Source organism: Numida meleagris, chromosome 2 (assembly GCF_002078875.1).
Source record: "Numida meleagris isolate 19003 breed g44 Domestic line chromosome 2, NumMel1.0, whole genome shotgun sequence".
Classification (NCBI taxonomy): Eukaryota; Metazoa; Chordata; class Aves; order Galliformes; family Numididae; genus Numida; species Numida meleagris.
This window is the reverse complement of record NC_034410.1, coordinates 124,877,998-124,892,967: the sequence shown is the minus strand read 5'-3', so window position 1 is coordinate 124,892,967 and position 14,970 is coordinate 124,877,998. Positions and strand designations below refer to the sequence as shown.

Here is a 14,970-nt window from a genome sequence, read left to right as displayed (position 1 = left end):
TTGCTGCAGGAAAGTGAGAAATTTGCCCTAATACCTGAACAGTTATACCATTTATCTCCTACCAGGGAGATGTAATTTCCTAGCCATTCAGTTTCCAGGACAAATTACGCTAGGATCTACACAGCCTTGCATTCTGAATCTGCACACAGACAGCTCCGGTACCCCTTCTCTCAAGGGAACTGTAAATCACTGTGAAACTACAAATAATTGAGTCTGTGTTACTTCAGCTCTGTTCCAAGCAGCGAAGAGTTATGAACTTGATCACCATATTATAAATAAATAAATAAATAAATAGCACGGAAGCGTTAAAAATTAGAAATCCTCTCAACTCCACCCATCTCATTCTTCACAATGTGAAAACTTGAAAAAAAAAAAACACCACCCACAAAACAAAAAAAAAACAAAAAAAAAAGAGAGAGAGACAAATCCTCTAGCAACAATCCAGTGACTCTGCTGTTGCTCTGCAGTTGGAAAGCGAAAGCAGACAATATATTTCTCACAATGGTAAGAGACATAAACATGTGACAAAATTGTAAGCCAGATCTCTGCAGGAATTTCCCCTCTGGAAAACAAAACAAAACAACCAAGCAAAACCAGAGACAATTCCCTATCCTCACTGGAGGGATGCTCAGGAAGCTCTTCACTAAAAAACTTCCTGCAGAAGCCTTAGGGCTTTCCACTGCTGCCCTCACAGCCTTGCAAGCTCAATGGTGCAATGGGTCCTCACTTAGGCTGAGGCCTCAGCCAGTTACACAATTGGCCATTCACTTATACATCCAAGAAGCTCTTATCTCTAACCTCTTATATTCCAATAAAAATAAGTTACTTACCAAATTCTCCTAAAAACGACCTGAGTTACAGAAAAAAGGCAGATAATTAATACTAAAATATAGAAAGGCAACAGCGATGACTGTGTTAGCCGCAAAAAAAAGTCTTGGGAGGGTGCCTGAAGAGATTCTTGACAAAGGAGCCAATTCATTGTAAAATTCCTAGTAAGGCAAAAACATCCCATTAAAAACCAATAACAATGCCACATAGATTAGGGAGAGAAAAAAATAGTACACAGCCAAGCACATTTTCATCTACTCATGTCATAGGAAACTATTTGAAATTCATCTTTGAAAAGTGATATTCTATAATTTGAAACTGCTTTACAAGTACTCTTTACAGTAACTGTCAAAAGCTTATCTACTAAAAAAAAGAGTCTGCGATCTGAAGAGGCCAGACTACGACTCTTCTATGTCACAAAAACCCAGCCTCCTGTATAACTCCATTATGAGGATCACAAAGAACTTTGTTGTCACAGTGGATTAAGATTCTAGAGATACTGATGCAAGAAGGTATGTTTGTCCCCATTCCAAAGGGAAAGTGGTCATCCGAGATCACAAGCCCGAAGCATCGCCAAGACTGGAATCCACAATGCTGAATTTCTAATTCAGTAGCTGAACCTTCTCGATCATTCTTCTTTCTCAATTAATGACCAGAAAGACCAAATACTCCGCCAAGATGTACTATTAATGCATCTTCTGAACTGGAATTGGTGTTGTACATCATGTAATAAAAGCATTCTTGTCTTTATTTTCTTTTGCTTTCCTCCCCCTTTTCTTTTACCCTCGAGTGAGGACTAGCAAACTCAACCACTTTCAGTTAGACAGAACCAGTTTTAGGATTAACAGCTGAGCATGTTCAAACTAGCCTTAAAAGACAGATCTTGAAGTTTTTATGCTGCAAACCACAATTCCAGCATTTAGTTACAAAACTTTCCAGGAGTAGTTGCATCCAGTTTGTTTCAATCACCACCTTCAATGCAGGGTTGCACAGCCTGGAAAGTAATATGTAGCAAGTTGCTGGGGAAATAAACATATCTGTAATATCTGGTAGCTGAAATAACCAAAATCCTGACCAGAAGCAGTCTTGAATTTTTGTTCAAAACACTTAAGAACATGTATGTATGTGTGTTAAACAGTGCATCTTAGTTAAACTCTTAACATCTTGTCTTCCAATAACTCCCCAACATTTTCAGCTGTGTAATGTTATTTTCCCACTCTTCTGAAACGCCGTGAAGTAGTTTTGTAAGAGACAGATGCAGCTCACAGGAGAGAGTATCAACTCCTGCACAGAACTGCAAATGCTGGCTTGGTTCCAGGAGCTGTTTCTAGTCCTTACCAATATTAAACTTGAAGTTTTCCAGAAAATCTGTATCCATGATTTCTTCTCACAGACTAACATTCAACTCGTTTACAAGCGCAAACAGTTTTTCTTAGAATCACAACAATTTCCTCTGACTTTTAAGTTGTCCCTTGTTTTAATTTCTTCTAAAACAAACAAGGTGTTTCAGGTGGTTATTCTTAGAAAACTAAAAAATAAACAACTGTGTTTTGAGGTGATAGTTAATTACTCCCCTCAGAGCCCTGTTTTCCAGCCATGAGAATTTAGGACCACTACCGTGACCATATTATCTCTGCTTCCAAGTCTCATCAGAAACATTAGATGGGGTACAAAAAGTTTTTGCTCTTCAACACAAAGCAAAAATCTATGTAAAGCTTTCACCCCCAGCGGATGAAAAATACTGAAGCACTTCAGAAACCTCCAGATCTTAAGTAAATTCTGTAAATGCATCTCTTAAAACTCATTTTCAAAACCAAGTGAAAAAGGTAAAGTTTCCCTAACTCCTCTATAAAATCCAGAGAAGCCACTGAAATTTTATACTTCTCAGAGTAGTTTCAGAAGTTTGAGTATCTTAGAAGATGTAAAAAAAAAAAAAATTAACTTACTTAGTTGTGTTTAAGCCAAGTTTTATCTCAAGAAACTTCAGCAAATGCTCATTTTCTTTATGAGGAACAAACATCTGAAAATTAATTTAGCAGAGAAAAATCTTATCAAGTGTTGGAAGCAGCTTCCACTACTCACTTCATTCAGATTACAGAATGGCAGGGAAAAATCAGTTATTCGAGATTTAGTTAGAATGAATAAATTAGATTTAGTGCGTCAATTAAGGTATCAATATAGTACTGTAAATCTTCACTTAAACAAATCGATGTTTAGGGTTTCCAAGAGACCATCATACACTGCATTTCATTCATGTACCCCAAAGGGAGGGCAAATGAAAGCTGTCAACAAGATGCTGGAAGGTTACTGAGTAATGTGAAAAGGATCGTGAAAAACAGACATACGCTAACCCCCGAGCAAGCCAAAGAACATTGCATTTGGCTCCACTAAACAATAGGACTGCAGCTTAGCAAAAGTTACGAGCATTAGTAATCTCCACATAAATTGTTTGAGCTGCCAAAGTTCTGTGCACTGTCTATGTAATTTAAGCCATATTTTTCAAGGTTAGGTTTCATATTCCTGGAGATACAGCAAAGCTAGCTAATCTGGATGGCACAAGAAAACAATCAGGTTTGAGCATTCTCTCAAAATTTTTTAGGGTTTGCGAGGTTCTTTATTTATAAGTTGACACTGTTCATTAATACAACCAAGGTGAGCTTGAGACATAAGGGAAAAGCACAAATCATGTAAAAGGCTAGGGCAGGTAAGGGGGAGTTACAAACAAATACAATCAAAATGCAAGACCAAGTTAAAATCCCACTGAAAATTATAATCTAATCTAATCTATAACTCTAAGACTACTAGCTCTTTTCCATGAACAAAAATACTGTTTTAATATTCAACCCAATTGGTAGAGGCGATCCAAGTTATAACAAAAAACACGTTTATAAAATAGCTAGTGTGTGGTTCAAGGAATGTTTCAATACTATGCTTTAATCTCAATCCAAAAGCTCCAAACCCCCGACGAGAAACAGCTGCTCGAACTGTTAGATAAAATATTTTTAGATAAATATATAGATACAATATTACTCAGTCTTTAGTATTTCAATTTGCTGTGAATTAAGCTATTACCTCTCAGATCAGTATCATAGAATCATAGAATGGTTTGGGTTGGAAGGGACCCTTAAGATCACCTAGTTCCAACCCCCTGCCATAGGTAGGGACACCTCCCTCTAGACTAGGTTGCTCACAGCCCCACCCAGCCTGGCCTTGAATGCTTTCAAGCATGTATGATAAGCAGCAATTAAAAAAAAAATTTCCAAGATACAACCATCACTTTCCATTTAGATTATAACAATTAAATTAACTTTTTACAGCAGAATCTTACCTTTAGTAACAAGTTTAGTGTCAGTGTTACTGTAAGTACCAAATAAATGTACATCATTTTCAGCAACCTTGACATAACTGTACCTTTCTTCACGTTCATCTGCAAAAACAGTTTAAGAATGCTGTATCACTTGGAGATCAGTTGAAGTAATAACAACTACATTCAGAGTTAGAGGAAAGTTTTGTTACCTGAAGGTATTTAGAGAGCATTAAAGCTGCTACAAGACTTAGTAATGGCGATACTAGTAAGGCCGAATTTTCAAACTGCAATAAATACCCCAAGAAGAGAGAAAACAAGTAGATTTTGTACACTTCATGCACCTGTCAAAGAAAAAAATAAATTACAATGGATACACATTCTGCATCCTAGAGCAGTAGACAGTACACTTCATTTCCTTGCTAATCAGGGGATTAATGGATACATTTCCATCCTCCAGCTCAGGAGTCTAGCAGGGTGCCATCTGGCTGTGAAAAGTATTTCACATCAAATCGACCCTGGTCAGCCTCAGTAACTAGCACAACACTGCTCCACAGGAAATATGAAAAATACCAAAAGTAGTAGTAATATTTTACAAGGGCTCTTAACTCCGTAGCACCATACTGTAGCAGTAACCAGAGTGTAACAGCATGAAAACACGCAACTTGTGTGAAGGAGCTGACTACTGTAAACATGCCCTTTACCTGTCCCCACAAAAACTTGTTCATTTAACCTAAGGAATACACACACTGCTACTGACACTCGTTTTGTTATTTACTAATTGATAAGCAGATCTTATAAATTCCAAAACTTGATTCTTTGGAACAACTTTAAAGCCATTTCATTCTCCCAGTGGACAGGACACGTGCTTCAGCTGGACCCAGGCTGTGAGACACTCATGTCATCCCTCAGTGTATGCTCTTTGGAGCAGTATGAGGCTGTTTTTCAGACCCCAGCTATCAGTAGGCTGAAGAGTTCTAATACCTTCTCTGTCTGTGCCAGTGCAAAGCTGTCAAGCAGAAAAAGAGACACAGCCTGGACAAACAGGAGATAATGACTGTACTCCCACATCATCATGAAGGTGTATGTTGAAGCACTCACCAAAAGGTAACAAAATTTCTAGAGGGAGAAAGAACGAGAAAAAAAGCCAACACTTTAATTTGACACCTATGCATCTCTGTCACTAAGCAAGTGAGAGGTTATCAAACCAGAAATTACAGAAATTCACTATTTTAGGAAATAATTAAGATACAGAAATCAGACATATTTAACACCTCAGACAGAAAAAAAAAGTCATCACTGAAACATTCAAACACATTCAAAGCCAGTAGGAAGAAACGCCTTTGTCAGAGAGAGGAAGCTACCACCATCTTCTCCCAGCAACAGGAAAAACAACAGAATAGCTTACACACTGAGAAAAATTTGGCATCTGTTCATCTTAAAAAGGTGGCACACAGCTAATTACCACACTGTTCTCTCTTAACCCTCGCTGGAGCATAACACGGCAGGGCCCTTTCACTTAGCAAAACCCACACATGCCTACATGAAATCATAGAATCATAGAATTAGCTAGGTTGGAAAAGACCTACAAGATCATCCAGTCCAACCACCCACCTACCACCAGTAACCCCACTAAACCATGTCTCTCAACACAACATCTAAACGTTTCTTGAACGCGAAATCCAAGCGGCTGTCTTGAAAAGAACAAACAAAACATCTGTTTTCTCCAGATAACTACTATAGAGCACAGTTCTATCACCAATTCTTTATTAAGAAATTAATTTCTTTTTACCTCTGCAGAACAACTTAGGTTTTTTTTTAAATAGCCTGTGAGAGCTGCTACTTGACATGCAAAATATGGCAAAGCCCAATTTTCCCTTGATGGTATGGAGTAATCAATTCTTGTTGTATCTGTCCTAGAATAAAGTACAGACAAACAAAATTATTAAAGATTTACGGAACAAAAATATCAAGGAAAGCCTAAATGCTACTTTCAGTTAGCACTGTGGCTTTGCAAGCAAGCTACTGCTGTTATAGGTTCAAACTAACACTGATTCAATTTTGCTGCTGATACAGGTCACTAATTTAATATCAGCACGGAAGGTCCAATCTTTAGTCGCTTATTAAGCACAACTCCTAATGAGGTGGCATTTATAGGACTGAAGCCAAGAAGCACGGCCTCCAGCCATTTCTGCCCACACCTCCACAGGAGATGGTCACATTGTGACGGTCCCCAGTTACCGACATGACAGCAGCTTTTCATGTTACCATGAATATCAGCTAAGAGAAAAGAGCCCTTCAGGTTCTCACACAAGATGTTTTAAGAGTGGATTAGGCAGTAGAGCACAACATACTTAGAATCCAAAGCAGTGTAGCACCAGCAGATACTTTGTCTACAGGGAAAATTCTGCCCAGCAAAACAAGAGATTAAAGATGGACGGGGAGCATGGGACAGAACAGCAGCAGGATCTTCTCACTGGATGACCTGACAGTACTTGCACAATTAGAGCTGTAGGAGAAAGTTATACAGAGTGCTACAGTGACTCAGAAGTACGAGTGACACTTTCAAATGTGATCAAAGGCATCAGTTTCAGAAGTACATAGCCTTCTTTGTGTCTACTATGCTTTTAAAAAGGAGCCTCCAGCTCCTTTATCATTCAGATATTTGAAAGCGTCACCTTTCATTTTTACCTCTCAAGTATCTCACAGAGGTGCACTTGGTGCTTTCAACTACTGGATCTTTCAATTTGTTAAGTGTTTAATATTCCTTGCTGCTGAAAAAAAAAAGATTTTTTCACCATTTTTCCTGCTTTTCACCGCTCACATCAGGTTGGTGAACAGTATTTCTATCTATTCATCACAGATTCGGTCATGATGACTTCACACTTCAAAAAGATGCAAGGATGCTTCTCAACAGTTCATCTTTAAAGGTACATCTCTAATACTTTGCTTGTCCATAGCTCTTATTTTTTAAAGGGCCTCAACATTTTTTAGAATAAATAAGTGCTTCCAAGTTCACAGAAAGTCTCAGAGCTATCTGGTGACAAAGCAGGAATCAGAACACAAATTTTGTCGCTGCCTAAGTGAGGTTCCCTATTACTGTGGTGCTTCATAAAAGGAAGGGATACTTTCATACAAACAAAACAATGTAAGATGAAAAAAATCTTGAGGTCAGAATTATTTAAGAAGATTCCACGTTGCACAAAGAAAGGCAACAAAAAAAGCAGATTAAAAAAAAAAAAACACAAAGTCCTTTTAGAGAAAAAATGTGCTGGGTCATTTCCTTCAAAGCAACAAAATAATGGTCACAATGTTTAGAGCTGGCCACAAACAATAACTCTGTTTTCAGCAACTTCAGAAATTTGTTTTCACTCTCCACCAGAACAAAACCAAAACCTTCTGACGAATGCTTTTGCAAAATGGAACTGTGTGAAAATCCTCATGTATTCACACATGCTCATAAACCCAGGCCAATTGTCAGCGTGGCTGGTTTGGACAGCACAAGGCCCTACCATTACTAAAAGCATCAGCAGAATCAGCGCATCTCTGGGAAACGTTCTGACTTCAGTACGAGAGCTCGCTCTCACAATGAGAACACTGAGTTTAACAGAAAGCATTTTATTCCACTCTAATATTTTTAAACACCTTATTGAGAAACTAGATTGTATAAGGATGTTTTTCTTACCTGTTAATAATGAACCATGCTACAGTCAGCATTCCTGCCAGCCAAGTCCCACTCATAACCCAACTGGTTACAAACAATGCAGTCACATAAATTCCCTGCAGTCCAAAAACTATACCAATGTAGAAATACACTGGCTCAATAACTTCCTGAAATTACAAATAAAAATGAAGAGACATAGCAGCAACTGAGCTGAAGCTGGAAATAACTGCAATTTACTATTTGCATACTGCTAACAGTGTGCTAGATGCTTTACAAACAGGTAAGAGACAGCCTTTATTCTAGAAAAGTATCAAGCATGCTTTTATTTGGACTCAGGGAGGACAAAGCAGTGTCTACTGACAGCATGCTCAGAACTCAGCTTGCTACTGCTATGACTTCCGTATGTGCTATAGCACCAACACTGTATGCATCAGATTTGAGAAAAAACATACTGCAGTGAGACAGAAGTTCATAGGACTACTGAAAGCAATTATGCAGGACAGGAACTCTGAAAAGCAAAGATGTGGCAGAAATGGCTCTACACACAGGAGAATATATATATATACATGAAAAAACAAAAGAGATAAATGATAAATGAGAGAGTATAAGGCAGGACACAAGTATGCAGCGTAAGCAGAACAGAGCCCACATGGAACACAGGGAGGCAAAAGGTGTATCTACAAAAACGTATTTCTCTTTTACCCACACTGAATGGACAGAGACAGCTACCACTGTAACAAATGTCAGTACTCTGAAGGATCTAACTTTTTATTTTGAATGAGTAGCACAGATACTCTCAACATTTCTAAGCAGTTCATAGAAACAAAGAAATAACATGGAAAAGTTTAGCTCATATAAACCCCCCATCCTACTCCAAAGACTGATGAGAAATGAGGAGAACACGGACCTGGTGGTAGGCTTAGTTCAAGTCATTCAAAAAAAATTGCATGTATTTACTGTATACAGCAGAGAAAGGCACACATGCACACACTGAAAGCAGAGAAAGCAGTAGAAGTGCACATACTTCACTACCAGAAGCTTGATATAATACACTGGCAATCAACTCTGGGTACAAGGTCATCTGCTGGACTGCATTTATTGTCTTCAGTGATACTGTCTTATTGTTGTGTGTCAACTCATAAACACCTACAGACAAACGAAAATATGTTATTCTTAGAATCACTTATTCTTGCTGTTCTTAAAAGGGTGAAGGTATATTCAAAAGGTACTGGGAAACAGATTTGACTACTGAAGCTACTGACTGATTCAGCAATTCTAATTTTAAAAAGAAGAAGAAATCATTGTTTTAGATGCCAATGCATCCTATTGATACTGCAACTAAATTACTACTGTTTTTTAACTAGTCTTCAAGTAGAAGGTCCCCTCCCCCCAAAAAAGCATAGTCTTTTCAGAAACAACACACTCATGCAGTCCTGGAACAAGCTACCTATAGGTCACCTTCACAGGAGGTTCTTCAGAAGCAACACAAAGACCTATGGGGGATGAGCAGGATGTATTAAACCTGCATACACAAAGAGGTCAGATATGATGGCCTTCTCAGCCCTGCTTTTCTGATACTTCTAAGAATCTCTCAACGCAATACACCTTTGTATGGGATACAGTTGGCATACTTGTAGGATACATCACTCTGAGATATTATAATTAAAACAATAACTTGTCATTACTTAGGTCAATGGGGGGAAAGGGAATAATACTCCAACTAAAAAAAAAAAAAAAAGAACAATAACCCCAACAACAATGAAACAGCGAAACAAGATTACTGTTTCCAGCTCCGAACATACCCTGGTGTGTGGTCTGCAGCTGCTTCTCTGCAGGCCAACCTCGTTCTTACAGAGCTCAAAAAATCAGGCTCAGCATTGCCATGACACACCTCTGTAAATGGTGTGTTTCCAAAATACCAAGTAGACATACGAGTTTTGCAGAACCAGCTGCAGAATGCCCATGAATGAAGTGGTCCGTCTATCCACAGCAGGGGTAAACCTCCCAGAGATAATGAGAAACTAACTATACCAAAGCCATATTGTACACTGCTGACACATGCTACACATCAGCAGGGAAACTGCTACCAAAAAAACTACACCTATACAGTTCAAATGGTTTCAGATAAGTTTCATAAGAGGATCGAACTAATTCAACAGCTTACTTCTGCAGGGCAGAGCTGCTCACTCCTTCCTCCCTCCCAGCAATCTCACCTTTCCCTTTGTGCTAACCCTGGTGCTCTTCTGAAGTCACTAAAATAGCAAAAAACCATTCAAGCTTCTTTTCAATGTTTTAATTTTCCACTGGTTCAAGGACGTGACCCAGCTTATGGATGGGAGTGAGCTCCAGAGCCAGCACAGGACAGAGAGCTGAAGCACAAAGGGAGGAGACACCAGTGCCACCAGCTCGTTCTCCTCCCTCTTGGTTTCTGTCCCTCTTTCTCAACCCTCATCATCATCTATTCATCAGAGCTGTCAGCGTTAGGAACGGTTGGCAGAGACAGCACTGAGCAGATGAACTCTTGACAGAAACTGTTCTATCTTCTGACTGGGGATGAAACAGGAATTTCCATCCCGCATTTCCAAATTAAATAAAAATTGTCCTTACAGGGCTAAAAATCAACTATGCATCATAGGCAAACCCAACAATAACCTTACTATGCGACAATATCAGCATAATATTAATACCACTCTCCAAAGTGTGTCAGTGTGCAGTTTTTAGTTAACCTGACCAATTACAAGAGTATTTTAACTGTCTCCAAAAGGAGAACAGGACCTTTCAAGGTTAAGAAAATAAACATTTTTTTACCTCTTTCAAAGGAAGGAGCCTTTAGCAGTTCTTTATAGAATGAGTAATAAATGGCGCTGTCACCCTGAAATGTAATTTCTCGTTCAAGTTCCTAGGAAAAAAAATATATATATATATTCACCTCCTGCAATCTCTTCTCATAGAAAACCATATATTTTTAGATAGACTGGTTTTGTAATACTGCACATGGTTATGAATCCACTGTACATCTCCAAAGTATTCCACAGCACATTAATCTTCCCAGCATCTCTGTCAGGCATATAACGGTCTATAACTTAGCAAGCATGCTCGGAATTAGAGCAACTCAAATCCACACAGTAAGTCAGTACGAGACCCACAGGATCATTTCATAGTCACAGATCTGAATTTCACCTGACCTTCCATAATTCACTGAATAACAGTTCTTACAGCACGCATCCTTGACATTTTGCTTATACTAAACACGGTTTATCCCAGTGCGTAATTTTTTTCTCCAAATTTTAGAGAAGTTATTTCAACTAATCAAGATGACAAGGAAAATCAGATAAAAACATGATCACGCAGAACTGCCGTAAGCAGCAGAAACATCAGTTTTTATAAAACTATTTCAAAGACAGAGGCCCGAGTAGGAAGGCATGGGATTCTGAAAGCAAGCAGTTCCAACCTGGCATGGATCAGCTTTGATTTCAAGGACACAGTTTGGCTTTTGTTTCAGTAGTTTAACTTTTTCTTTACCTGCCTGCTGGAAAACCAGAATTTCCGCTCATGATATGTGGAGAGGTACACAGCATACATCATTCCACTAGTGACTGCCGCAAGACAGCCAAAGAAAAGTTTCGCAAAACGCTGAATTAACATATCTGAAAAGGGACAGTGAAAAAGCTAAAATAGTCCAGAGGACTTAAAAAACACAGAGCATGCCCTAAGTATGACTTGTTTCTGAAGAGCAAGTAAATACACTGGCACCAGAATTATCTGCACAGATACATTGAGAACTGGATTGTTACTCCTTTGCCACAGTTTTCTCTCTTCTTTATTGCCACTGCCTCACGGGCCTTTTGGATAAAGTACCCACACGATGCATTGCAAATTTCTCACCCTTCTCACAAGCTTCAATTGCAAAGGAATTTCAAGAACAGAAAACGCATTACAAGCAAAGAGAGAAAACTCTAGGCTTCACCCAAAACATTGTAAAATTCTTAAATGCATCAACAGAAAAAAGTGTCAGTGCCACATCTAACATCAATACCAAGATTTTCTGTTCTCAATTCTGCTTTTCAAATGTAAAAAGAAGAATATAAACCAAATTTTACCAATTTCTTTCAACTGGTATCTACTTCCCCTGTAGCTCCCTCAACTTAGTACGTGCTTTTAACTTAAAAGTTTTTTTGACGAGCGTTTGCCTGAAATTACACCTGGTCTTAGTTCTGTAAGTTCTGTTCTAGTTGAGAAGCTGTAGGTACTCTCCGTGTATGCTTGTTTCAGTATGGCTGTTTCATGCTTTTCAGCTTCTCAACTGAAAGATAACTCCAGATGCAATTAAAATATTTATATGTGTTCAAATAGACACCAATCAGATTCATAACATCCTCCCTTCAAGTGAAACAACCCGAGAACAGCATTTTACTCTGCAATACATAAAATGTCATTATTAAAGAATTCTAAAGTGAATGCCTGTTTTTCTTGAAACATTCAAAAACCTAATTCAGAATAAGTCTGTTATAAATTACTGTGCTAGAAATACATCCCCATAAAACGTAAAAGAAGAATGAAAAAAAAAAATGAGAACTTGGCTAAAAATTCTGTAGCTTACATTTTGGCGATCTTCCCAGCTTAGAGTTTTCTTTGTTTCTCTCCTCTGGAGCCATTTTGTCAGATTCTGTGCAGTTTTGTTTCCTTCTCTGCCGCAGGTCTGCTGCCCCTGAGGACATTTTTTAGGAAGTTATTGCAACAGAATTCCTGAAATTGCACCCTGAGAAATCCATGTGGCAGCAGGTAACAGCCAGTTACTGCTACAGTTCAGCCGCACAGCAAACGTATTTGACAAAAACACTCAGCTAAGGTATTTCATGTGCATAACTCCAATAACAGTGCAACAATACAGAAACCAATGTGTATGATATTCCTTTGCAAAACCAATTGGTTTCTCTGGAGGCCATACTCTGGGATTGCCCAGAGCCCAAACGAAGGTTAGCTGCTTTACTCCCTGGTGAACACGTTATACAAATGAAGGAAAGAGAAAGAGTAGGTAAGCTGGCATTGCCACTGGAAGAAATCGGTGCCACTTCCATTCAGTTTTAACTGTAATCACACTCCAGAATTTTCATCTCACTGACCTACTGTCCAACAGTGGCTCCAGAACTCCAACCAGTGCTCTCCTCTGGACTTAAAGCATCCCTTTCATACAGCCATCCCACTTTCAGCTGCAGTGTCTATCTTCCAATCCCCAATAAAGCTGATAATGACTCTGCTGGTACATTACTTCACATCGAAATTGGTCTACTTTTAAATCCCAGTGCTTAGATTTATAAGTTAGAAACAAGACAGTAATATAAGCAAACTGTTAAAGCAGTGTCTGCCCATAACAGTGTACCTGCATTTGTGTTCTAACAGGATTTTCAAATAATTACAAATTATTCTAAGCAGACCAAGATCTCAATTGCACCACGTTTCATGGAATGAACAGAAAATACTCAGCTTCTTCAATAGAACAAGGATTAGAAAAACATTAGGCAAAACAACATTTAAGTCATTCAATGTCACATCTACCATGATGTCAAACCAAAATGAAAGACACACTGGTACCTCTTCATGTGCTGTGCATTAAGTCCATCGGCAGTGTAAACACAGTGTAATCCAATGTGAAGTCACTTGTATCACAGAAGATAACACTGGAGAAAGTATTTAGAGCACCAGAACAGGCAGACTGCTTGCAAATCCAACCGCCTGGCCTTGTCATCCTGGTTACAAGCAATGTGATGGCAGCAAAAACACTGGCAGAAAATGCATTTTCATCATTTCTCTAGCATATTAGTGAGCCAAACTGGGAGTGTAAGATGTAAGATGCCTGTAAAGGCCAGGGTTAGCAGAAGCAATAGAAAACTTCTGAAGAAAAAGCAAGTAAAAATCCTAATTCTGGAACGGCTATACCTCAGTCAGCAAATAAAGCTCAATAGATCCTCCCCTCAAGAAGCAGTAATAACAAAAGGTCCAAGCATGCTGTTTCTGTTTCATTTGCAGCTGCCTCTAACAAGAAAAACATTGTTTCCACTCCTATGAATCCTACACTTGGGGTGAAATTAAAGTCAAACAAGGTGATGACTAAAAATAATGTGAGAGTCTGATCTAATGACACAGTCTCTGTCACACCTCTCTATTCAGCAAGCAATTTGTCATCCAAGATTGTTCTTTAGTTCCCTGCAAGTTCTCAATACATTTTTAACTCTTGCCTACAGAACACATTCCACTTAGTTGTGAGTATCTCTGGCAGTCTCCTTGCTCCTGTGCGCCACTCTAGTAATCCATTTGCTGCCTGTAAAGCGACTGCTGTCTGCAGTTCCTGCTCTGCCACTGAAAGATGGATAGAGAAGTTGGAAACGTTCAGAGATGGACCAAAAGAACAATCAAAGGCGCATGCAGCGGCTCCCATACAAGGCTCAGCGCGCAAGTTAGGATACTGTCATTGGTCTGCAAAAATGATAGGACAGGTATCCGCATACAGCCCCATGACTCACATGAGGATACCGGAGCCGGCTTGAGGCACATCGCTCCCTGAAGGGGTCTTCCTACCAAAGACTGCTCCGTGCATGAAGAGCTGACACGGCCCCACCAGCAGACGGCTGGAGGAGCACAAAGAGCCGAATGCTTCTGAACACAGAGAAATCACCATCAGCTTGGGATGTCCCCGAGCTGGGGACAGCCGGGAGAGGGGCACGCAGCGGGACAGCGGGGCGTGTGCATTTCGCTCTTATGTTTCTCACAACGCTCACTGTGGTTTTCCCCAGGAAAACTAAATGCCATCTCAGTCTCCCACCAAGGGGGACGGCCAAGCGAGACCTGGAGGAAAACGAATGCGGAACGAGTGAAGAGCTGCAGAACGTATCAACGGGGAAACGGAGGGGATGCGGAGCCGAGCAGCACCGCAGCGCCGGCGGACGGAAGGGGCCGGGTGCTCCTCGAAGGGCGAGCCAGGAGGGCTGAGTACAGCCCGGCTGCTGCTGCGCGGCGGCGAGGAGGAGGGCTGGGCTCGGGGCAGAGGGGCCGCCTCGGCGCAGGGGCAAGACCGAGCGTCCGCGAGGCGGGAGCAGGCTTCACCTCCTCGCGTCGGCCGCCGCCTCGCAGCGCTGCCTCGGGCCGGCGGGAGCGGGGCACCAGCCGCTACGCCGCG

The 14,970-nt window shown here is 40.1% G+C and overlaps 1 protein-coding gene across 4 annotated transcripts in view; it reads right to left on the bottom strand.

Moving 5' to 3' along the window:
* The window catches only part of DPY19L4 (dpy-19 like 4 (C. elegans)), a 28,284-nt gene extending 13,412 nt beyond the window's left edge, over window positions 1–14,872 (bottom strand). The window contains exons 1-13 of one of the 4 annotated variants that reach the window (XM_021387202.1): window positions 14,318–14,872; window positions 12,397–12,504; window positions 11,319–11,443; window positions 10,605–10,695; window positions 8,821–8,942; window positions 7,818–7,963; window positions 5,925–6,048; window positions 5,117–5,251; window positions 4,345–4,476; window positions 4,157–4,255; window positions 2,775–2,848; window positions 1,697–1,822; window positions 831–989 (exon numbers count right to left, since the gene is read on the bottom strand). In XM_021387202.1, coding sequence (XP_021242877.1) covers window positions 831–989; window positions 1,697–1,822; window positions 2,775–2,848; window positions 4,157–4,255; window positions 4,345–4,476; window positions 5,117–5,251; window positions 5,925–6,048; window positions 7,818–7,963; window positions 8,821–8,942; window positions 10,605–10,695; window positions 11,319–11,443; window positions 12,397–12,504; window positions 14,318–14,348 — 1,472 coding nt within the window. In that variant the 5' untranslated portion in view covers window positions 14,349–14,872. Of the gene's footprint in view, window positions 1–830; window positions 990–1,696; window positions 1,823–2,774; window positions 2,849–4,156; window positions 4,256–4,344; window positions 4,477–5,116; window positions 5,252–5,924; window positions 6,049–7,817; window positions 7,964–8,820; window positions 8,943–10,604; window positions 10,696–11,318; window positions 11,444–12,396 lie in introns of all 4 variants that reach the window. The other 3 variants (XM_021387204.1, XM_021387205.1, XM_021387206.1) reach the window with 3 other exon arrangements.